General features: G+C 40.5%; 2 protein-coding genes across 3 annotated transcripts in view; both read left to right on the top strand.

The window, feature by feature from the left end:
* Positions 1–26,739, top strand: part of LOC129725702 (rap guanine nucleotide exchange factor 4) — a 523,900-nt gene that overhangs the window by 38,674 nt on the left and 458,487 nt on the right. The gene's annotated exons all lie outside the window — the stretch shown is intronic.
* LOC129725676 (uncharacterized) lies at positions 20,555–21,934 on the top strand. Its single transcript, XM_055681742.1, has one exon. It carries the CDS (start codon positions 20,555–20,557, stop codon positions 21,932–21,934), a length of 1,380 nt encoding a protein of 459 aa, XP_055537717.1.

Raw genomic sequence — 26,739 nt, 5'->3', positions numbered from 1 at the left:
ACACTCTCTCTCTTCCGCTAGCTGTTGAAGAGTTCGGCAATGCGGAATGGTGGTCCCCGGAATGACAAGGAAAAACGTGACAATTCGGTGATAGGCGACAAACGTGCCAACGGGTGCAAAAAACGAGGAAGCATTTCTGTGCTCAGAACCGAGTTGGTTTTGATTTTCACCATGATACGACGGCACAGCATCAGTAGTAATTTGAAATTTACTGCCGAATTGTCTTTCCATCACGGGCCTGACACTGGATCAGAATTTAATTGAGTGATTACGAAGAGATTTGTTTGCGGAGGGAATTGGTTGAATTGATGCGATTCGTTTTGTTTTGCCAACTGTGAGAGTGCTTTCGAGAGACTTTCTGGAATAATTTATACAGCTTGGTATATCTTTAAAATCTTTTAAACTAAATATTCAAAGTTATTGCGGTTCTGTTCAGTCTAATTTATACAACCAATTGTAATTTCATACCTTGGGTTCAGATTTTTTTTGCGCACCAGTAGCCTATTCAAAAAGCACAGTTTCGGACCACTTTGTGTGTCGAACTTGGAATTCTTAAGTACTACTTACAACTTTGTCGAAGAGAATATTACTAAGACTCAAAACCTGGGGCTGCAAAAGCACATTCTCAGTAAAAGCATCATTAAATTTGAGGACAAAAGTGGCTGATTTGCAGTTATTTGTACAAATAGCTGACTGTATTACTGTTCATATATTGTTGCCTTCGAACCCCAACGGAAGTATTTATCTCAATAAACAAACGTGACTTAACAGTCGTATAAATCATACGAAATGATGGATTATAAACCATAAAAAATCGTTATTAAATCTGGTAGCTTGTATCACATCCTACGATGATGCATGCTAAAAACTGCATTACACAAACAAAAATTGCAGTTTCCCGGAGCATATCCAGGCACACATCCCGGAGCAAAACAGTCAACGGAACGGAAACGGTAAACTGAACAGCGAAACAATAACCAATCTACCGGAAATGGTTCTCGCTCGTCGCCCCCCAAGCCCGTCTTATCAGCCCCCGCTTCGGCACAACATCGTAACATTGCTATTTTCAGTTTTGTTGTTTCCTCTTCTCCGAGCGCGAGCTTTATGTTTCTGCTATTTTCGGTAGGACCACGTTATGGGAAAATAACTCAATTTTGGCTTCCTACTTTAGTTAGCTGACCTGTGAGTTGCATGACAAATGATGTTACAACATGTACTGCTAGATTATGCTAGAAAATAATGGAGGCCGCAAGAGATGTCGCGAATGATTACGCTTCGATTGATGGGTCGTACAGGGAAACTCAATTACCTACAAAGCTTTAGGTTAGTGTAAAATTGGTGGTTGCTTCAGTTCTAATCAGTCTCCTAATCTAGGACATTACACTACGTCACGTCATGTTGGAACTTCACGCAAACGCCAGTAGGTGAGAACGAAAGGGCGGTTACATTTGTCACCAAACGGTCGTTGAGAAAAGCACAAACTCATTTAGTCTCAAATCACGTCCGAATGTTGCTTCTTCACCACCATTCGATTGCTGTCAACCGGCGCTGGAAGATGATTCGCTGCTAGACAGACAGTATTCACCACAGCGAGCGACGCTGCAGAAGAGTATCAGCTCGAGTGAACGACAGCAGATTTGTTTGCCGATCCGATTCGTTATTTGGATTGTCATTCTGCAAGTTCGTCCTGCGCTGGTGGCAGGCTGCCAGCAAATGCACTGGATCGACCGGCTGTGCGGAAATTGGAAATCGTTCGTAACGATGACTATTATTGTCGTAGTCTTGAGTTGCTTCTAATCGACTCTATTGTGCAAATCGCTGTCTTGATGAACCCACAAACCTCGTTGCCGGGGAGTCAGCCCAACTGCTCTGTCGGACTAAATGATTGTATATTATCACTAGCTGACCCGGCAAACTTAGTCCCGCCTATTTTTGTGTTTAATTTAACAACATCCTCGTTTTCTGCCTTTAGTACATCACCTCTCCGGAAATACTCATATTGGGTGGTATTCAGTTATTTTCGTTGTTTTCCAAAAACTGAAGTGGTCATCTTCGAATTCAAGATGGTGTTCAGGGTCAATGCTTGGCGTCTATACATCATTTCGATTACGGAAATACTCATATGTAGTAGTATTCGGCTGTTTTCCAGAAGTTGCCATCTTACAATTCAAAATGGTGCCTGAGGTCAATTTTTAGCTTCATGCATCATTCTGGTTAAAGAAACGCTCATATTGGGTGGTAATTGGTCACTTTAGGCTTTTTTTTTTTCAGAAACCGGAAGTCACCATCCTGGATTTTAAAATGGCATTTGGAGATAATTTCTGACCCCTGAGCGCCATTCTGGTTCAAGAAACACCCATAATAGGTATTATTTAGTGATATTCGGCTGTTTTCCAGAAACCGGAAGTCACCATCTTAGAATTCAAAATGGTGTCTGTGGTCGATTCTAGCTCCTGTGTATCATTCTGGTATCGAAGCATCTCATATTGGATGGAAATCGGCCATTTTTGGCTGTTTTTCAGAGAGCGGAAGTCGCCATCTTGGATTTCAAAATTGTATTTGGAGACAATTCCTGGTCTCTGAGCGTCATTCTGGTTAAAGAAACACTCATATTGGGTGGTATTTGGTCATTTTCGGCTATATTCCAGAAACCGTAAGTCGCCATCTTGGATTTCAAAATGACATTTTGTGACAATTTCTGGCCCCTGAGCATCATTCTGGTTAAAGAAACACCCATATTTGGTTATTTTTGGGTCATTTTCGGCAGTTTTCCAGTCACCAAAAGTTTCCATTCCACAACTCAAAATGTTGTCTGAGGTTTGTTTCCTTCAGCAAAGTTGTGAAAATTTTTAAAAGGAAAATTATTGCTGAATACTGTGATGTCCTATCTGTACGTTGAACACGACAAAATAGAGTTTTTTTTGTGGAACTCCCCTCCTTTAAATTAGGTTTTTGTCTATAAATTTTTCTGTGATTGTCAAAACAATATTTTTTCAAAGTTTTAAGGAAAGCTTAGTTGAATAAATAAAATCTTAGAACATTTTGCTTTGTTTTGACCGTTACAGACAAAATTATAGACAAAAAACTGATTTTAAGGAGGGATGTTCCACAAAAAACTCTATTTTGTCGTGTCCAACGTACAGATTGGATATCGCAGTATTTAGCCATTATTTTTCTTTTGAAATTTTCCACAAGTTTGCTGAAGAAAGCAATTTTATATATTGAAAATTAGAAAAAAAATTTTTTTCCTTACTGTTAGGTGGTGAACTGATCAAAAACCGAAAACGCCAAAAGTAATGCATAGTTCTGTGATACAATTTCGCTGAAGACATAAATCTAATCATCACGATTCGAATTTAGACCACTGTGCACTATGGGGTTTTCAAATAAATCTTTTCACCAATTGTTAATGTTTTGAAATATAACCCTTGGAATGTGTAGAAACTGTTTTGGAAGTTATTTCATAAAATGGTGATTGAAAACGTGCTTTACAACAAGTATTTCGTCGTTTTCATACCACTTTTTTGTACTTTACGACCTTCAAAAGGGCATTACTCAAAAATGTACCGTACGATGATTTTGAAATTATGACCAGAGATTCTGGTCGTCATAACGGATCGAATGGTGTACTCAGATTCTTTGGTGCATTTTTTTAGAATAACGGTCTTCGGGAGCACCGTAGCACGTTACAGAAATATTCGCCGGATTTAACACGAAACAACGTAATAAACTGTGTCATCTGTATGGTGTGTGCGTGTAGGCATTTGTGTTTTGCCGGGAACTGACGGACCCCTTGGAGAACAACATAAATATAGAATTACCGGCTTTCTCAAAAAGAGAGGTAATAATTCGATTTCAATCAAAAGCTAGGCGTGTTCTGCTGAAAATGCTGAGTTCGTGTCGAAAAATTCATTAAACATTATTCAAAATATTGGAACAACTTGAGACGACTTCACAGTAGCATTCTGATCTCCCTTGTCATCCCGAACAGAGTTTTATTGTCCTTCAGCCGCACAACTGCAATATGCAACACGCAACAGCTTGATGTACAGTTACGTTACGACAGTGCTGAGAGAATTGAGTGCATGAGTAGAATTTGACTGTCTTCCTTTCAATCTACCACACAACACAACGTGTTATTGTGTTCGTTGGCTGAAAGCTCCATCGGTCCGAGCCCACTGTTTACCAGTTTACATAAAATGAGTTTATTTTTTTATGCATTCTAATTACTTATGGCAGAGTTCACAGACCTTTTCCTCGGCGGAGCACTTCTAAAGCTAATATATTTAACGGTACACCTGTATATTTTAATCAATAAGTAAATGGATTCAAAACTGCATGCTGGTTAGCAAATTTTGCAAGTGTGTAAATTAAGGTTTCGCTGCAACCAGTTACTTCAAGCGAGAACGTCCATATATCAAACTCTTTGGGGTGCTAACTGAAATACGAACAGCCTTAGTGAAGATCGGTTCCCAACCAAAGTGGGAATCTTAATCGTTGGCTAACTGAGAAGGGTTTCCGTAATCGTCTATTTTCCCATCTTGGTCGGCGTATAATTGCGTCTTATATGGTGCGATTGACTGGACTATGGAATGCAGTATATCGCCAGCAACATATATCCAACGAATGTTACGAATTATTTAAAAATAAATACGAATTGGAGAAATCGGCATCGACCCAGGTGAAAGGCGAGTCTGAGCACTTGTACGGTACTTTGAGCGTCGGAAGTCAACTCTAACCGGCACGCATGGGTCTTTTTTTATTATATATACATAAATCTGTCACATAAATTAACTTAACCTATTTTAACAAACATTTAAGTAACTTTCAAAGTGCGATTCGAATAAAAAACGACTGTTCCATCTTTCATCTCAAATCATTTTTTTAAAGTGATATAGAGATCCGTATTCATAATTCATTAGATTATCAGCAATTGCGTCTGTACACAACCAAAGAGCTGCTTTTTGATTGGCTGATTTCTTATTGATCTTTTAAATTATAATTTCTTCAGGACCAGTTACTTTTAACTTCATTCTTATGTTTATTACTTACAAAACTCAGTTCCAAACTTCTTTAGAAATTTTAAATTCTTTTATACGATGCCTACTTGAGTCAATACTTCCACAGGAATCACATAAATTTGAGTCTGTTCCGCGTATATCTTAGAACTGCAAAAAGTGAAGGTCGAAGTTGTAGCGATTCAAGAAGCGCAGTCGGCGAAGGTTAACGTCTGTCTGTCCCATCGAAATGTTCGAAATGTTCGAAATGTTCGAAATGTACGAAATGTTCGAAATGTTCGAAATGTTCGAAATGTTCGAAATGTTCGAAATGTTCGTAATGTTCGAAATGTTTTTTTTTTTTATTCTCGCTTATTTTCCGTCGGTCTAGTTCTGCCACTGTTGTGGCCAATCACCGACGCCCAGGGAGGCGACTCCACACCCAGGACCCTAACTCACGACCCGTTTATTAACGGACCGGCGCCAACGGCTTTACTTCCTCATGCGATGGAAGGCGTGATCCCAGAGATTTTTCGCCTCAGAAAATCTCCCGGTGTCGGCTAGGATTGAATCTAGACCAGTTGGGTTGGTTGTGAGTGGATCACGCCACCTCACAACCATCGACACCTATGTCGGCGGTGGGATTCGAACCCAGGCGTCGAGCGTGGTTGGCAGAGACGTTACCAACCACACTAGGCCCCCGCGTGTTCGAAATGTTCGAAATGTTCGAAATGTTCGAAATGTTCGAAATGTACGAAATGTTCGAAATGTTCGAAATGTTCGAAATGTTCGAAATGTTCGAAATGTTCGAAATGTTCGTAATGTTCGAAATGTTTTTTTTTTTTATTCTCGCTTATTTTCCGTCGGTCTAGTTCTGCCACTGTTGTGGCCAATCACCGACGCCCAGGGAGGCGACTCCACACCCAGGACCCTAACTCACGACCCGTTTATTAACGGACCGGCGCCAACGGCTTTACTTCCTCATGCGATGGAAGGCGTGATCCCAGAGATTTTTCGCCTCAGAAAATCTCCCGGTGTCGGCTAGGATTGAATCTAGACCAGTTGGGTTGGTTGTGAGTGGATCACGCCACCTCACAACCATCGACACCTATGTCGGCGGTGGGATTCGAACCCAGGCGTCGAGCGTGGTTGGCAGAGACGTTACCAACCACACTAGGCCCCCGCGTGTTCGAAATGTTCGAAATGTTTGAAATGTTCGAAATGTTCGAAATGTTCGAAATGTTCGAAATGTTCGAAATGTTCGAAATGTTCGAAATGTTTGAAATGTTCGAAATGTTCGAAATGTTCGAAATGTTCGAAATGTTCGAAATGTTCGAAATGTTCGAAATGTTCGAAATGTTCGAGTTGTTCGAAATGTTCGAAATGTTCGAAATGTTCGAAATGTTCGAAATGTTCGAAATGTTCGAAATGTTCGAAATGTTCGAAATGTTCGAGATGTTCGAAATGTTCGAAATGTTCGAAATTGAAATGTTTCGGAATTGCCCAAAATGTGCAATGTCCGAAATGTCAAAAATTTCAAAAATGTCAAAACATTGAAATGGTAAAATGTCAAAAAAGACCAATAAGTAGAAATATTATAAATATCACAAAATGTCAAAAATGTCAAAAATGTCAAAAATGTCAAATATGTCAAAAATTTCAAAAATGTCAAAAATTTCAAAAATGTCAAAAGAAAACGTCAAAATTCTGAAAATGCCAAAAAATTAAAATAGTTTCAAATGTCAAAAAACCACAAAAATGTCAAAAATGGCAACGTTTTGTAAAAGAGAAAATTCAACTAGCCACTTCAAATACAACACTTTGAGGCACCAAAAGGTGCCAGTTGCCGATGTTTCTTGATCTCCGATTATTACGACCAGAATTCCAGCCATTTTAATACTTTTGCAGTAGCCATGTACTACTAACAGCCGCCAGCATCACGGGCATGAGATGACCGGTACTAGTTTGTCTATCATGCTTTCAACGGCTAGCACTTAGCGTCCGTACGTCACTGTTACGGTTTTAGAATGAAAATGATGGAGTGAAATGTTTGAATGTACCTTTTATATCAAGGTTTTGTCAGTTAGTTGGAAAGAGAGAGCAGTTTAGAAGAGAAGAGAATGGCAAGGGGAGTAAAATAGCATCGGAAACAGAAAGTGACAACAACAATAACAACAAAGTCAGATCGATTGTATCCGTTAGTGTCAGCTGTGCTTGGGAAGAGAGGTAGTGATTGGCTGCCCGGTATGATCTAGACAATCGATGTTATTTACCAATTTTTCAGTAGTGCATCTCAAACAATAGCTTGTTTTTGTAACATAAATTTAACCGTAAAAGAATATCTAATCGATTGATGCCAGAGCCTTAATAACCTGATTATGAATGACTGAAATATAAGCACTCAAAACCTGACCACTTTTCCCTGTTTTTCCCTGGTTGCATTACTAGATTTTCAAATTCAGGTGCCTAACTTCCAGATAGACGTAGTCCTACGTCAAAATGACAACAATGTCAACAATATCAAAAATGTAAAATATTTCAAAGGTTACAAATGATGACTTCTATTTGATAGATTTTTTTTTGTCGCATAATGGTTAAACTGAGAAATGTACATCAACGCCTACCTTCATAGGAATTCAGAACAATTCCTGCAGCATAATTAGTTTCATTAACCTATTAATTTATCATCGACAATTTAAATGTAAGCTCACGTTTTAACCCCACATGGGTTTAATTTGATATTTTATTTACCTCAGCGTTGGTGTAGCATCTCAAATTCAAAACCGCTTTGCTGCCAGACAATAGGAGCAAACATTGCGTGTTGCGATTTTCTGCGGGAAAACCAAACAATGCAATTATTAACAATAGCAGAATGATGGAAATTGCAATTAGTTTCGCTTTCGGTAATTTTCCGCTCGGCGATTTGACTAATGATTGTAGGTTTCCTGAATACCACAAAAATTGCGACCCACGTATGATTAATGATTCCATACCAGCAGAAATGTGTATTAATAGCTAGAATAGTATCTTATTAGAGCTTCCCAGTTTGTGAACAATTCAAACCGAAATAAGACAACCGTTTCTATCCTAAAACAAAGAATTAATCTCACAAAAAAGTACAGACGCTCGCAGCATCCAGTCCGTGTAAATGGATGCAATTTATATTATGAATATTTGTCCCTCACGAGAACAAAAACATCACAACCCATGCAACACACAAAAAAAAGATGAACATCGTTATTGCCAACATCATGTTGAGCTATAAATACATCATTTGTATCGAATGGACTGAAACACTATAATCTCGCAAAGGAACAAACACACATTTTCAGCTCCACAGGAGCACAGGACGGGATAAAAACGACCGGTCCGGTCTGGTATCCTTCCTTTTAGTAGCAAAAGTTTAGAGCCGCACAAGGGCAGCAAAGGACTTAACAAGTAAAAATTAGATTTTCATTCTTGTAGTCTCCACCCCGGCTGCTTCATCCCCCAAAAGCTTTGGGTGGAAAAAGATTGCAAGACGGAGTTATCCCTTTGACCAACAGTGAATCCCACTTCCCAGCAGCTCCATTAGCGATGACCTTCCCGGGTCGCAATGATTCTCACTTAGCGTTGGTTTGGGGCGAACTTTGTCAGTTTGTCGTAGTCGTTGACGTTACGACGACGGCAGCTTCTTGAAACTGGGATTACGTTAGTTACGCTGGATAACGAATCCAGTGAATCCGCATCAGGAAACAAATTATACAAAACTAGCACAAAGTAAGTCCTATTGATTTTCTCTCCGACGGGCAGCTGATCTCTATATCACGTAGAAAATTAACTTCGCTCTTTCGGTGGGCACCGCAAAACGCGATCCAATTCATGAATTATTTATGGTAGGATAAATATAAAAATATAATTCCGAAACCCGAACATCATCCTGCCGTATATCTCTAGATTGACCTCGTGTATTTCGGTGTTATGTTCACTTTGATCTGCGAGCCAGCTGTGCGGTACCAGACTTGGATAGAACTCAAAATTAGTCGCTTTTAAGTGGTAGATGGGTGGTTCCAGGAATCCGTTCCGAATCGAGCAGCAGGTTGAGCTGAAATTTTCTTTCCACCAAGCCGCTTACGTTCGCTTCTATAGCTCAGATCTAGACAGGGGCAAAAGTGAAATGTTACTAGCACAAAGAATGAAAAGAAAAAAAAAAATCATCCACGATAGCTGGTATGTGCGTGGATCAAACCGGATAGAATGGGAAATGGGGGAGTGGGAGGGGCAGCAACAGTAACGCTTTTATGTCCTTACACACCGAATGAAGCATCTCGGGCGGAAGCTGCACGCAGAACGCAAACTTTCCGGTCACGGGCGGAAAATTTATTCAGGACTTTACATCTAAATGGAAAATTTACCAATGTAAATAGCCTTTTCTCGAAGCAGATAGACCAAACAAAAAACGGGTTGCACACTGAATGATGCGGCATCCGGGGAACGGGGAAGCAGCAGACTTTTTTCTTCTCGATTGGAACGTTCTAAATGGGTCTTGAAACAGCGAAACACACAAAAAAAAAAACCTTTTATGCGAAAACGAGCAATCGGGATCGGATTTGTATTGAGTTGTAGTGAAAAAGATACTAAGTGCAGGTTTTTTGGATCTCAAGATTTGAATCCAGCGAAAAAAACTTGACATTTTCTACTCCCGCTGAAGGCCGACGACGTATATTCCACATAATTCAATTTCACTCTAGTCACTCACTCAGAAAGATACTATTTCAGAATGTTTCAATTACGAGGCAAGTACCTCCACAACAGCCAAGTGGCATCCCCCGAGAGCTTTTCTCGGGCTCAAGTTTGTTGCGATTCAATTCTAGACGGTGGCTACTATTTTCGGCCCCTGAACACGTACCGGCACTTCTCGTGTGTCCTGGTGACAACGTTGACTGCATTAGGCATATTGGCAGACGGGCGAAAGTGGAGCTTTCTGTCGGTGTAACTGTCAATTTGTAACCTAATATAGGCGGTGAATGGTTTTGGGATGGGATATTTTACTGGGTTGGTAAACGGCTGGGCAATGCGTACCAGCAGTACACCCGTACTAGTTGGCACAAAATAGACCTCAGTGTGGTCCATAGCATAATGCCCAGCAACTCCTATCCCTACCTCCACGTGGTACCGACTGGGATACGAGCAACCAAGGGAAGATCGGTTAACCGGTGGGAACTTGGTCGTATGCTGACAGGGAAGGAGGAGTTGTTCTCCTTGGAGAGGAGTCTGTTCCCCAGGTCAGGGGCGGCTCAAACAGCGACTGATCCGGAGCGGACGGCTGAACTATGAATTGCGGTGTCTCGCCAGCTACACCCAAGACGGCAGCCCGTCGCGAGACTAGGCATCGCAGCCCTAGTAAGGCAGCATGCTGAAAATAAACATACTACGAACAATCCAGAGAATGATACGAATCGGAACAATCGGTATAGACCTAGGCAAACGAAAAAGGACAACGATTGGAAACTTGGTACTTGGAATGTTAGGACTTTGCTCGAACCGGCACGCGTGGGCATCTTGGCCAGAGAGCTACGGAAGGCAAAAGTGGAGGTAGCAGCCATACAAGAGGTGCGGTGGCCTAAAACCGGGGAACGTGAATTCCGGGCGGTCGATCCGACCGCGGGCACTTCTTTCAAGTATCACATCTACTACAGTGGCGGCGATAGAGTGGAACAGGGCGTCGGTTTCGTACTACTTGGAAACCAAATGAAGCGTGTTATTAGGTGGAGGCCTATTAATGACCGTCTATGCGTATTGAGGATCAAGGGCAGATTCTTCAATTACAGCCTTATCAACGTGTACGCGCCGACAAACGATAAAACCGATGACGTAAAGGAGGAGTTCTATGAACTCCTCGAGAAAACGTATGGAGAGTGCCCACAACACGATATAAAGATCGTCATCGGAGATACGAACGCACAAGTCGGACGAGAGGAGTTCTTTCGTCCCGTTATTGGTAGGGAAAGCCTTCACTCTACCACCAACGACAACGGCTTGAGGCTAGTGAACTTCGCCGCGGCCAGGGGAATGGCCATCTGTAGCACCCATTTTGCACGTCTGAATATTCGGAAGCACACCTGGAGACACCCCAATGGAGAGGCCTACTCCCAGATCGACCACATGCTGATCGACGGCCGGCACTTCTCAGACGTCATAGATGTGCGGTCCTTTCGAGGGCCAAACATCGACTCGGATCACTATCTCGTAGTAGGCAAGATTCGCGCCCGGTTGTCCAATGTATTTAAATCGAGATCGGCGAGGAAGATACATCTGGACATCCAGAGGTTATCAGCGGAAAGAGTTGCTGCAGAGTATACTCGGAAAGTTGATAGACGGATCGGTGGACCAGCTGGAGTGGACCTGAACGAGCAGTGGAAGCACATCCATGATGCGGTCAACGAAACAGCGCGAGAGGTGATAGGCATGACAACGGGAACCACGCGTAGTGGGTGGTTCGATGCTGAGTGCCTAGAGGTGACGGAGGAGAAGAATCGAGCCTACGCCAACACGTTAGTAGCAGCTAATCGTGTAACGCGTCAGATGCGGGAGAAATACCGGCAGGCAAGAGCTACCGAAAAGAGGCTTCACCGCCGTTAAAAACTTGAGCACTACGATCGCGTCCTCGCGGAGGCGGAGAATTGCTTAGCCAGGCACGACACGAGGAGCTTCTATAGAACGATCAACGGAATCAGGAACCGGACCGTGCCAGTACCTGCCATGTGCAATGACAGGGAGGGGAACCTGATTACCGATAAATCGCAGGTGGCCAGGCGTTGGAAGCAACATTTCGAAGTGGTGTTGAACGGCGAAGAAGGGAGGAGAGTCGTCGAGGGGAACAGGATAGAAATTGGGGAGGACGGACAAGCTGTGGACCCACCAACATTGGACGAGGTGAAGAATGCTTGCAAAGAGCTACAAAACAACAAAGCCGCTGGGAAGGACGGCTTACCGGCCGAACTTTTCAAAGTCGGGAGCGAGCGGCTGTGTAGAGCAATTCACCAGATTATCCTAAGGGTATGGTCTGAGGAACATCTACCTACGGACTGGTTGGAAGGACTCATATGCCCTATCTACAAGAAGAGACTCGAGTGTAGTAATTATCGAGGCATAACCCTCCAGCGACTGAGGCCGTTGCAGGAAGCCTTTGTTGGAGAATACCAATGCGGTTTTTGAGTGGGGCGATCTACAACGGACCAGATGTTCACCTTGAGAACACAACCTGCAGACACATCATCTGTTTATAGACTTTCGAGCGGCGTACGATACAGTGAAACGCAACGAGCTGTGGCAAATAATGCTAGAACATGGTTTTCCAACTAAACTGATTAAACTGATACGTGCGACGCTCGACGGTTTCACATCATGCGTCAGGACAGCGGGCGAATTTTCGGACGCGTTTGTGACGTTAGATGGTCTGAAGCAAGGTGACGGGCTCTCGAACTTGCTGTTCAACATAGCTTTGGAAGGTGCGATACGAAGGGCAGGTGTTCAGAGGAGCGGCACCATCATCACTAAGTCTCACATGCTTCTGGGCTTCGCGGACGACATTGATATAATTGGTGTTAACCGTAGAGCAGTTGAGGAGGCCTTTACGGCTCTCAAAAGGGAAGCTGCGAGAATTGGACTCACCATAAACACTGCCAAAACGAAGTACATGGTGGCTGGCAGAGAGCGAGGTAGTTCTACGGGTGTTGGTGCTGCGGTGAAGATGGATGGGGATACTTTCGAAGTGGTCGACGAATTTATATATCTTGGTACTCTCGCGACATGTAACAACGAGGTGAGCCGCGAGGTGAAGAGGCGGATTGCGGCGGCGAATAGGGCTTATTACGGATTGCGTAGTCAGCTTAGGTCCCGTAGCCTACAGATCCGTACAAAATTTGCGCTCTATAGGACTCTGATCCTCCCGGTGGCGCTCTACGGACATGAATCGCGGACGTGGAAGGAGGCCCATCGACGAGCGCTTGGGGTCTTCGAGCGTAGAATCCTGCGGTCAATACTCGGAGGCAAACTAGAGAACGGGGTGTGGCGCAGGCGCATGAATCACGAGCTGTACGAAGTATACAAACACGCTGATATTGTCAAACTGATGAAACACGGCAGGTTACAGTGGGCTGGCCATGTAGCACGGATGGCGGATGAGCGACCGGCAAAGATAATATTTAGTAGAGAACCGGATAGAGGCCGACGACTTCGAGGCAGACCGCGCACGCGCTGGATGTGTGCTGTCGACGAGGATGCCAGAGCAGCGGGTGTAAGGGGAGACTGGAGAGTAGCAGCCCCAGACCGAGTTTTGTGGAGACGTATTCTGGATTCGGCATAGGATCTTAATGATCTGTCGCCATTAAAGTAAAGTATTTTACTGGGCAATTTTTTTTCTACTCAACAAGTGTATCCAGAGAGGCAGAGAGGTCTGCAATTTAATTTATAACAGCCGTGAAAATGGCTTTCTTTATGTTTGAAATAACACTTGGTATGATCTCAACAATGGAAAGGGGTTTCTTTGCATGCTATACTGTTAATATTTTCGAACGCACTATATGAAGAGAAAAATATCTGAAAAAAAATCAAACTTTTTCAGAACACTAAGTGAAACTGAACTTGCCTGATGTTTTTTCGTCTGTACATCCAGCCACAAATATTTTTTTCCACCATGCCGCCATGCGTCTCCATTGGAAAAGCTACTGTATTCAGTATCATGATACAAAACGTAGGTATTTTGCCATTTCGTAAAGTCCAAGACCCAGGAAACCTTATCGTTTGATATTTTTCCTCAGAGCAAAAAAAAATTCGGGTAGATTTTTTTTTTGCATGGAATTGTTGAAAATTTAAGTGTATTTGGGTGTGTTATTCATCATCATTCAGTAACAGCTAGATCTGTCTCTATTAAACTTGGCACTGTTTTTTTTACATAACAGTAACGTTATAGAATGGTAATGGTGGATTAGACTCTGATTGACAGAATGATCTTCTTACTATTCGGTTCAAAATAATATGTAGATTCAATAGTAAAAATCAGAACACAGTAACTGATATTGAATCCCGAACCAGATCTGGTACTCAGCTAGTGGTGAAATAAAATGTTGAACGAATTACGACACATTATTAATAGTCGTTGTTCTGCTTTCTGTGGCTAAAAACATAAATGGAAAATGTTTATTGACGTGGTCAAAATAACGTAACATTATATACCGTAATTGGAAAAAAATATAACAAAAAAACAATATAAAACGAGTGTTATAGAATATAAGCGAAACACAATTGAGAAAAATCATCTCTGTTCTAAACCTTCGGCAACTGAAAGTTCGACACAGCTATATAATTAAAACCTTTAAACAATATGAATCAATTAAATGAGGGTGGGAGTGGCCAACTATTCTGAAATTCTCATTGTACAAGTTTAAGTGACTCAATACTTCCTGAAGGATCATCAACGGCGCGGCGGCGCCACACAGTGGTATTAAATAAATAATAGTGGGACATCATTGTTCGTTACCGAACGCATGGTTTTAGCTGTTTGGAGATCGTGTTTGTCGTCCTTGTCAACGTTTGCGGTAAAAAATGGCCTTTTTGCGAATGGCGGATAAATTTCAACGCTCTTTTGAGCGGCCTTCTGGCAGTTAAACGGAACATTTTCTTTGTTTTATTGATCAATCCCTCCTTAGTTTTCGGTTGGAGTAGATCTTATCTCAGGTTTGTCCAGAAATCCTCGATGGTACGCAACTTGGGGACGTTGGGCGGGTTTGCCAACTTGGGTACCACATCATATTCAGCCGCTCCATCTCCTCCAACGATCGTTTCGAGATCCGTCCAAAACACTGCGACTTCGGCTATATGGTTTTTCTTGATGAGTGGTGCAATTTCCAGCACGCACTTTATACTTAAAATTTTCCCATTCTCGGCCAGTCTGGAGCAAAAGACGAGCGGCTTTGGCATCCCCTTCTCACTGAGTGTCAGCCACAGCAGCGCCTTCTTGGGGAACTTGGTGTGTGAAATGAACTTCACCTCACTTCTTTCGTGGAGGAAGTAAAATACGAAGTGCCCTGCCAGTCGTTGCCATACAGGGTGACCCCGGTATCGCCATCTATCACCACCACCACGTTGCAATTTGCCAGGAAAATCGACTTGGCCATCTTATTCAGGCGCTGCCGCTGCGTCATTGCCTGTAGCTCCGAGACCAGTGGACGGAACTGCTGATTCCTGACATGTATGTCCATGTTCGCCAGGTACTTTTTCACTATTTGGCCGGTTGCACCGACCTCCTGGTCAAGCATCCGCCACTTTTCCCGCGGTCTTCCTCAGCATCCTTCGGCACCTTCTTGCCGCTCAGGGACGTCGGCCGTCCGGAAATAGTTTTTCTTTTGATGCTCTGTTTGTTGTCCAGTAGTGCCAAGATGTTGTACATGCAGGAACGGGCGTATCTGGATTCCAAGAACTGCCGCACGACGGGATACCGTTCTTTGAGTGCACACAATATTGAACGAGTTGGTTTCACTGTTTCCTCTTTGCTTGGCGGTTTGGACAGAAATGCTCAAGAAGATTTATCCCCCAGATAAAACAGGAACCTGGCTACTTGCCGAAAATACGTTAGTTCATCATCAAAAATCCTTCTGGATCATTTGGGAACCGGGAATTCTTGGGAATTCGCTAAATAATTCTTTTAGTCCGTTTTGGCCTACGCACGTGGTGCCAGCTTCTCTTTTCTTGAACATAACCAGGAAGGTTCGCTTTAAAACTGCATGCAAAGCAATCTCACTCGGGTCATTTCATTTAATTTACCTCGGTTATCTAAGCGACCGGAACAACGGCGAGCAATGCGCTGGCTACAATTTGGCGTTGTAGTTTAGACCCAAGGGTACTTACTTAAATTACGTAGCATTTTTTTCATGATTTTCAAACTCCCCCTCTTCCTAGTAGCATTTGGTCACAAAACTTCAACTCCCTTCTGAAAAAAACGTAGCATTCGATTGCCCCTCCCCCCCAGGTTTTGAGAAAAACATACAAAAATACAAAAGACGACATGAAAACCTAAATTAATCCACCTAGCGGTCGGACCCAGCCTTTTGCATTCTAACTTATTATTTGTAAAAATAGATTTACATGAACGCTTCAATCCAATAAATGTGTATTCACCAGTGCTGAGAATATTCACTGTCATGATATTCAAAAGCAGCGATTGTCAGCCTTCTTTATATCAATAATCATACTACCCATGCGTACGTTGGTATTCATGATACGAAACAACCGATGAACACCGACGGCATAAACATTAACACTCGGGTTGATATTTTGATCGGCAAAAATGAAAATCATTTCCAAATAGTGAGAATCAAAACTGCCTCACTCAACAATTTATACTGTACCGTAAGGTATACATCGCAGGAACAGGCTTTCACTACTTGGACTGATAATCACCAAAACATCTCTGAATATCATTTCGATGCCTTTGATATTCATTCCACTGTTCTGTCATTGAATATAGTAAACGAAATTCATGCATCGTCGTAATGAGCACAGGTTACTGAGTTGCATCTGAAAATAAAAAGCTGACATTGAGAAAAAATCAATTCGTCTACTCCCGATAAATCATTGATAATCTAAGGCATTCTTAAGGTTCTGAAAAATTGATGTTGTAATCTATACATATAAAAATGCAGTCCGGTCTGTCTGCCTGGCTGCCTGATTCATATAGGCTCGAAAACTACCGAACCGATCGACGTGAAAATTTGTATGTAGGGGTTTTTGGTCCCGATAAAGGTTCCTATGATAGTTTGAGACCCTTCCTTCTTCTGGAAGGGAGGTGTCCCATACAAATGAAACACAAATTTCTGCACATCTAGAGAACTAATCAACTAAATGGAACCAAATTTGGCAGGTTAATGTTTTTAGTAGTAAAAAATATGTCCATAATGTTTTGACACCCATCCTTTTTTGGAAGGGAGGGGTGCCATACAAATGAAACACAGATTTCTGCACATCCTGAGAACTAACCAACTGAATGGAACCAAATTTGGCAGGTGAATATTTTTAGGGGTGACAAATATGTGCATAATGGTTTGACACCCCTCCCTTTTCTATGAGGGAGGGGTCCCATGCAAATGAAACACAATTTTCGCACAGCTCAAGAACCAATCAAGAAAATACAACCAAATTTGGTATGAGAATGTTTTTAGAGTTAACAGATATGTCCATAATGGTTCGCCGCCCCTCTCTTTACTGGAAGCACATGTTTCTGTACAAATTTCTGCACAAATTTCTGCACATCTCGCGAACTAAATTCCTTCCAAAATGGGTATTTCCGGTGTCATATTGATGCCAAATCTGCTGAAAATGACCAAATACCACCCAATATGAATATATTCAGAATTAAGGCGATGTACAGAGCCAAAAGCCGAGGATGTTGTCATTTCGATAAAACCAATCTTTTCAAACGATTTGTTATTTGACTTTGATCATATCATATGGCCGATTCGTCGTGCATTTGCAGACTTTAAACACATCGCAAGGAATCAATGAATTTGGAACGTTCAAATAGTACAACACTACATATAAATTATATTGAGGCCACATATATCGATCAAAGCGAGTATAGTTTCAAATAGTCTTTGAATTTCTTTTCTTTCCATAACATTTGAGCCACATATCAAATTGTTATGAAGTTTGTTATTTGTAAGTTTGAGAGATGACTCCTTCGTATGACACTAGTTATGTCAAATAAGTCATGTTATCTTTGAGATAATAGACTTACATTACATAACGGTTGCTTAAGTTCGATTATAATCAAATAAAATGGGAACGTTTAAGGCAGCCAAATTTTTAAACCACATGTTGAATCCTAATTCATCAGTTAACGCTTAACTAGTCCGCTCATCTGATAATAATATTGATCAAATCGGTTGTGTAGTTTCTGAGATAGTGAAGATTCGTGATTTTCACATTTCGGTACATTACAGACGAAGTTACAGTTCGATTACAGTAAAATTCAATAGGGTGTTATGAGGCAGCTAGACTTTTCATTGGACACTAATTCTGTGGAAATCGGGTCAGCCATCTTTGAGAAAATTGAGTGAGTCCAAGTAGTCTTCGGAATATGCTCCTATTCATAGCTGGATTTCACATTTTTAAACATAACAGGCAAAGTAATAGTCCGATTGCAAAACAAATCAATAGAGTCCTATGGGGCAACTAGACCTTCCATTTGACACTGATTTTATGAAAATCGGTCCAGCCATCTCTGAGAAACATGAGTGAGATTAAACAGTCTTCAGAACACGTTTCTTTACATAACTTTTGAACCTCAAGTTCAATCTTTATAAAATATAAAAGTTAAGGGTATTTCAGGTAGCCCGTTCATTTGAAATCAGTTTTGTTCAAATCGGTTGTGTAGTTTTTGAGATAGTGATGTTTCATGATTTTCAAATTTTGATACATAACCTCTGAACTGAAAGTTCGATTACAATTAAATTTAATAGGGTCTTATGGGACAACAAGACCTTTCATTTGCAATTAATTCATGGAAATCGGTCCAGCCATCTCTGAGAAAAGTGAGTGAGAATAAAAATCTGCACATACACAGACACATACACACACACATACACACACACACACACACACACACACACACACACACACACACACACACACACACACACACACGAACACATACATACAGAAAATGCTCAGCTCGTCGAGCTGAGTCGAGTGATATATGCCATTTGGCCCTTTATAGCACTTTTATTTTTTCGGTTTTGCAAGTGATTGCTATACCTTTCTAGAAGAAGGGCAAAAAAATTCTTGAAAAAAAAATCATCGTGCCTAAATCAATCTATTTATCACTTATACACTGGAGACAGCATTCCTTTGGATGTTAACTTCGCTATGGATTAATGTTGCTTCGAAGAGATTGTGTTTTGGTACGAGTAAGAAAGATGTTTATACAACTTCGTATGATCTATGTCTGTAAAAAACACAGAAAATATTCTGAAATTCGCTCAAAAACTAATCGGGGTACTTACCAGTTTTGAACAGAAATGAGTATCTTGTAATTTTAACTATTGAAAACCACAATGAAACAACGATTTTTGTTTTCAGAACAGATTGTGTGTTTGCACAAAATTTCAGAATGCTACAGATAGAAAGATTTCGACAGCTCTCGCTGCAAAACTTTGTGTAATGTTGTAGTGTATTTTTTGTATGCCTTTTTTCTTGCGAAAAAACCGGTCTTTCAAAATAAATACTACGTCTATTTTAATGCAACCCCCCCACCCCCCTTGTCACAGCTTGTCACAAAACGACGATATTCCCCCCACCCCCTATTATGCTACGTCATTTAAGCATGGTCCCTAACCCACCCAAGTAACACACGTTGGTATAGAATTGTTGACGTTACCTATTCCATGACATCAATATCACCAGAAAGCGCAAAACATGAAGGCTAGTAGAACAAGTACCGATAACTGCATGAAAGCAAGCCAACTTGATATAATTAAGTGGCAAAATACATCTCGAGTTCTAATACGGCAATGCGCAAATCTGTTGCTATGACAACTGTTAACCAGCGCATGCGCAAATGTGTTGTGTCTGCGCAGTGCAACTAGATCGGCAATTTCTTTTATCAGTGGCAGTTTTAATTGATTATAAAATGATAAATAATATTCTACCTTTCAAAAAGAGTTGTTTCTTTCGCTTGAATATTGAAATTTGTTTTCGAAATGCGATGGAAAACAACTTCAAACACAATTTAATAACACAAGTTTTCAATTGCGCTTGCAGTACACATATATGACTACTTTTGTTGTTACTTTTTTTCTATCATGTTTTGTGTGTTACTTGGGCAGTTGAGAACTCTTCAAGATGAATATTTACAGAACTTAACTGTTATATATGCAACTTTCCATAGTTCTAATAGCTTGTATAATTTAACCCAACCGTACTGCATTATACTGAAACTGACAACGGTTACAATGTTAGCGTGACCTTGGCTGTTTGAAGACCGTGTTTGCCCTCTTTGCTAGTAAGGAAGGGTACGTTGAATCAAGATTCTCCTCTATTCTCTATTTAGCTTTCTCTGGTTTATTCCCTGTTCAGCCAACCGGTTATAGATGCGCAATCAGCTTTTTTATAGTTGAGGTTATATTTAGGTTTAAATCAATAGAAAGTAAGTATGCTGTTGGGGCCATGCACAAGAGTGTATGGTTATTCCACTTACTTAAGAACATACTTGAATGACGTAGTATTTTTTATAATTTTGAAGCTCCCCCTAAAAATCAAAAAAACTTTGATAACTTCTGCTGGAAGTATTGTTTAAATTTTAAATTTTAGTGCAACGTAAGAACTCGCGAATAAATATTAAACGGGACACAAACACTTATGGTTCTTACAATGTAAAAAAAAAAAAAAAAAAAAAAAACATCACTCGCCAAAGAACTGCTCACCTAATGGGGGAAGAAAAGTTAGAAAGACGATTACTCGTATCCAACCCAAAGGTTGCTTCGTTATACTGCTTACCTAAAATACACAAAAACCCGTTAGCAATGAGACCAATTTCATCAAATGTCTCCACACCGATGGAAAAAATGGCAGCGTGGGTGGTAAACGAAATGAAACATTATCCCATTTCCCATGGCGCCAGCGTGAAAAACTCGGTCGACTTGGTTGAGCAACTAAAAGGTGTAGAGTTGCGAATGGGGGAGATACTAGTGTCGTTTGATGTCAAAGCACTGTTTCCAAGCGTACCGGTACCAGATGCCATACAAAGCTTTCGTGGACATTTAGAAAGAAGCCGAGCTTCATCCATTCAAATTGAAGCCTACACATCGATAGTGGAGCGATGCATGGACCAAAATTTCTTCACCTTCAGGGGGAAATTTTACCGGCAGGTATTTGGTCTTTGTATGGGCAGCAAATTGTCGCCACTCTTAGCGGAGTTATTTATGAGTGATTTTGAGGGAAAATTGAAGGAGGAAAAATTTTTTCCCCGCGTGTGGAAGCGGTACGTCGATGATGTTTTTGCCATCGTAGAAGAACGTCATTTAGAACAAACACTAGAGCTGCTAAATACTCGACATCCGACGATCAAATTCACCGTAGAACAGGAAGTGGATAAAAAACTTCCCTTCCTAGATTTGATCATATCTAGGAAACCTGACAACTCGCTAAAATTTGGCATCTACCGGAAACCAACATCCACGGACCGGTACATCACTTCGGACTCTAACCATTGTGGAGCCCAAAAACAAGCGGCTTTTCACTCCATGGCCCATCGCCTTGTTAGTGTACCGATGGAGAAAGATGAGTACACGATAGAGAAGGAAAAAATTAAAAAAGCGGCCAAGTTAAACGGATATGACGAAGATTTTGTGGAAAAAATTATCCGCACACACGAACGGAAACAACACAAACGCGAAGTCACCACTCTGCAACCAGAAAAAGAAAATTTAGAGAGGATCAGCATGCCATTCTACGCAAAAGTTACAAACCGGATCAAAAACGCCCTTAAAAGGCACGGCTACCACGTAACTCACAAAAGTGAAAACAGACTACGTGATCTTTTGTGTAACGCGAAAGATAAAATTCCGTCTAATGAGAAGTCTGGAATCTACAAAATTGAATGCCAGGATTGTGCAGCTGTGTACATTGGCCAAACACGGCGCAAGTTCAAAGTTCGTTTAAAAGAGCATAAGAAAGCTGTTACCAACAAACGAGCCAACGAGTCAAGTGTGGCAAGTCATGCTATCTCCCTCCAACACAATGTCGATTGGGACAACGCGAAAATTTTGAAAAATATTAGGAAATCGTCGCAACTTAATGCATGGGAGTCGATGCATATCATGACATCGGAACAGCCGCTTATGAACGAGGATGATGCTCCCATACTATCGCCTCTCTTCCACCTCACCAAACTGAAATTGTAACTCTCTCCTACTAATTAGTTGGACATCGCCCCGTAGATGGGTAACAGCTTACCCGAAACCGGTCGGTAAAAAAGGTAAAATTTTTTTTTTTTTTTTTTTTTTTTTTTTTTACATTGTAAGAACCATAAGTGTTTGTGTCCCGTTTAATATTTAAGTATTGTTTATTCTGAATAACAAATTTTTGGTAGCCAACAGCACATCAATACTGAACATTTAAAACATAATATTCACACAAATATGTATACATTAACACTTACACATGCAAATAACATTAAATAAATATGTTTCAAATATATGACGCGATTTTTTTATTCGTGGTTTAATCCAAATTTCACTGTACTGCGTATATATCTATATATATCTATATATATATATATATATATATATATATATATATATATATATATATATATATATATATATATATATATATATATATATATATATATATATATATATATATATATATATATATATATATATATATATATATATATATATATATATATATATATATATATATATATATATATATATATATATATCTAAACCTATAAAAATGCAGCTCTGTCTGTCTGTCTGTTTGTCTGTCTGTCTCTGTCTGATTCATATAGGCTTGGAAACTACCGAACCGATCGGCGTGAAATTTCGTATGTAGGGGTTTTAGGGGCCGGGAAAGGTGACTAAGATAGTTCGAGACCCCTCTCTCTTCTGCAAGGGAGGGCCCCCCTACACATGAAACACAAATTTATGCACATCTCGAGAACTAACCATGTAAATAGAATCAAATTTGGCAAGTGGATGTTTTTAGGAGTAAAAAAATGTACATGTTGATTCGACACCCTTCCCTCCTCTGGAAGGGAGGGGTCCCATACAAATGAAACACAAATTTCTGCACATCTCGAGAATTAACCATGTAAATAGAACCAAATTTGGCATTTGGATGTTTTTAGGAGTAGCAAATATGTCCATGTTGATTCGACACCCTTCCCTCTTCTGTAAGGGAGGGGTCCCATACAACTGAAACACAAATTTATGCACATCTCGAGAACTAACCATGTAAATAGAATCAAATTTGGCAAGTGGATGTTTTTAGGAGTAAAAAAATGTACATGTTGATTCGACACCCTTCCCTCCTCTGGAAGGGAGGGGTCCCATACAAATGAAACACAAATTTCTGCACAGCTCGAAAAATTACCAAGTAAATAAAACCAAATTTGGTAGGTGGATATTTTTAGGGGTCACAAATATATCCATAATGGTTTGACACCCTTCCCTCTTCTACCAGGGAGGGGCCCCATACAAATGAAACACGAATTTCTGCTTATCTCGAGAACTAACCAACTAAATAGAACCAAAGTTGGCAGGTGATTGTTTTTAGGGGTAACAAATATATCCATAATGGTTTGACACCCCTCTCTCTTCTATAAGGGAGGGGTCCCATACGAATGAAACTCAAATTACGCACATCTCGGGAACCATTCAAGCAAATGTAACCAAACTTGGCAGGTGAATGTCAATAATGTTTCGACACCATTCCTTCTTCTGGCATGACTGCAAATACCATTTCGAAATCCAAGATGGCGACTTCCCGCTTCTGAAAAATAGCGGCAAATGACCCAACATGGGTATTTCCGGAATTGTTATGATGCACTGAAGCCACAAATCGACCTCAGACAACATTTCGAATTGTAAGATGGCGACTTCCGGTGTCTGGAAACAGCCGAAAATGATTGAATACCACCCAATATGAGCGTTTTTTTAATCAGATTGACGCACGGAGGCCAGACATTGTTCCCAAATGCCATTTTGAAATCCAAGATGGCGACTTCCGGTTTCCGAAAAACAGCGGCAAATGACCAAATACCACCTAATATGAATGTTTTTTCAACCAGATTGACGTCCAGAGGCCAAAAATTGTCTCCTAAAGCCATTCTGAAATCCAAGAAGGCGACTTCCGGTTTCTGAAAAACAGCGGCAAATGACCAAATACCACTCAGTATGGGTATTTCCGGGATTGTTATGATGCACTGAAGCCACAAATCGACCTCAGACAACATTTCGAATTGTAAGATGGCGATTTCCGGTGTCTGGAAAATAGCCGAAAATGACCAAATACCACCCAATATGTGTGTTTCTTTAGCCAGATTGGCGCTCAGAAGCCAGAATTTGTTTACAAATGCCATTTTGAAATTCAAGATGGCGACTTCCGGTTTTTGAAAAACACCGGCAAATTACCAAATTACCAAATACACTTTCGTCTCTGCTAGCTACATTTCAGCCATTTGTTCTTGATACCTTAAACGCACTTGCTTGTTCTGCTACATTCATGGTAGTTTTAGACAGCCTTGCTTTTGCCCAGTTTCTGTCGCTCTCTGTTTGTGGTTTTCGCCAATATTGCAAAAAACGACTTTATGACCAGTATTAACAGATCCTGGCATGGAGCATCGAAAATGTCCCAGATACAAACATGAGCTCACGTGGGTAAGTAAATGTTCTACCTGGAATAAAAAATCTCGAGAAAAATGGGAAAGGCCTCAACCTGTTTATTTCTTTCACTCCAAAGATATAAGCAAAGCATTGAATTCAATTTTACCTGACATGATAGCTCCATCGCTTGAAGATCCATACTGATTATTTTTTTCCGGGATGCACCGACTAGATGCCATCTATAAATAGGTGTGAGTAGTTCCGAACACTACAATTTCCCTATATAGGCGACTTTTTTCCTGTCGGATCGAACCGAGAACTACCTTGGGCGATACTGTGTAAAAATGTAGTCACCCTCAGCTGCGAAGAAAGTGCTGCAATAGTGGATCACACACCATTAAGTTTACCTGTTTCTAAACCCAATTGAGATGGTACCACATAAATTTCAAAAAGGTACTGATTGTAGATTAATTTTGGCAGCAGCTAAATCACGCATTATAGTTAATCTTTCATTGGTAAGAACTCACCAATCCAGTTGATGCGATAAATAAACAGGCAAACAGGTTGGTTGTTGAATTTGGACTGTGCCATTGAATTCGATTTTCCCATCGTTTTGAAAAACATTTATAGCGGCAGAATAGTGATCAGAAAGCGTCGCAATTGACTTCTCGCCGGTCTAGAATCCAGGATCCTTCAAACGATAGAGATAAAAACCAAGCTTCTCTGCGTCATAATCACCTTCTAACGCTGTGTTATCATCATTAAGTAGGATGTAGGTAGGGTGCGTTAAGCTCAGAATGGTTTCTTATCTCTTCCATTGCTGTTTGGATTAGGTTGTAATCCTTAAATTGCCCATAGCTTGGAGTAATTTCATGAAACTGATGTACCAATGCATAGGATAGATACTCATCAGTAACTTCGGTATATTTCACATTGACGAATGTTACAGTTTTGATTTGTTGCGGTAAAGAAATCTAGATTGCTATTATTATTCTTGTTTATTTTGTAGTTGTTTTATTCAAATAGACTGAACTTGGCTTTAACGCGCAGTGTTCACAAATAAAAAAGGGTTCTAGTTTGAGAGTATTCAAATGATATAGGAAAATAAAATAGATATTGGAAAAGGATTGCATGGATGATAGATAAATTAAATAATATATGTATTGAGAAGATTGCTTCTCGGTTTTACGAAAATCCGTTTTTTTTTTCTACATGGTTAGTTAACCTTCCAAGCTAATGCTGCTCTAGTATCCAGAAGAAAACGACCCGAAAAATATTCGCTGAAGGACCGATGATTTCCTTATGCATAATAACACGTTTCGGGAATGGCTAATGAATTATGGTAGATTAACCCTCTAGTGCCCAAATTAATTTTCAGACGGACTTCAAAAAATCACTTTTAAACTTCATAAACATTTTTTAAGTATTGATTGAAGCTTTTTAGAGGTTCAACTGAAAACCGTCTAAAGGCGGCACTGGGCACTAGAGGGTTAAATTACCTGCAAGATTAAACAGATTAAATTACCAAACTACTATTACAGCACCAGAGCATTTTATTTTATCAAATTTCACCTTTGAATTTACTGGGAAGACTTCAAAACCCTACTCAATTAATTATTTTTATGCCATTGACTTTTTCTTCCAGCCGTTTGTTTACAATTTCATACCGGCGAGCTCTGAAACATTTCCGCACCTATCGGTACTCACGAGTCACAAGCACTCAAATTTCGTATACTAAAAACATCACGATCCTAACTAGCTTCTGCAAAAAAAATCAGTTAATACTAACTGAAATGCGGCTTAAAATTGTAGCGCGTCGCAAAATTACATTTTAATTATTTTCTCTTATTTCAACTCAACTGCGTCTGTCAAGCTGTGCGCCAGTGTTGTCCTTCCAGTAACAGCGTGAATGACCATTCAGAGCAAATCATTTGAATATAAATTATGTGAAGCAGATGAATTTTTAGTTCTTAATTGACGTGCAATGATCAAGCTTTCACAGGAAAGGCAACCACACTTATTTGTGGATCTTTTAACATAAAAACAATTTGACGAAATATCCAGTTTGTGCTCATGAGTGGAAATGGAAAAAATCGTATCGCATAACAATCATTTGGGGATTCTTTCTGAACGTGCTATTCATAAGCTTTCAATTTCAGCAAACCATCGCCATTGAAAATTTCACGTTCTCACGTATGCAAGGGACAACTTAAAGCAAAGAAATAGGTATATGGTGGCTTTCTTTTATGATTTTGTTTCAGTATTGCCTGCTACATGCGGAGCGAGCAACATAGGGTAACGGGGGTATTTTGGCCAGCTTTGGGAAGTGATCGCACAATGTATTAAAAACAAACACAATTTTTCAACATAAATAC

The sequence above is a fragment of the Wyeomyia smithii genome, chromosome 2, assembly GCF_029784165.1.
Source record: "Wyeomyia smithii strain HCP4-BCI-WySm-NY-G18 chromosome 2, ASM2978416v1, whole genome shotgun sequence".
In the NCBI taxonomy this organism is placed as follows: Eukaryota; Metazoa; Arthropoda; class Insecta; order Diptera; family Culicidae; genus Wyeomyia; species Wyeomyia smithii.
The sequence above is the reverse complement of the archived record's forward strand: the minus strand, read 5'-3'. Positions and strand labels throughout refer to the sequence as shown.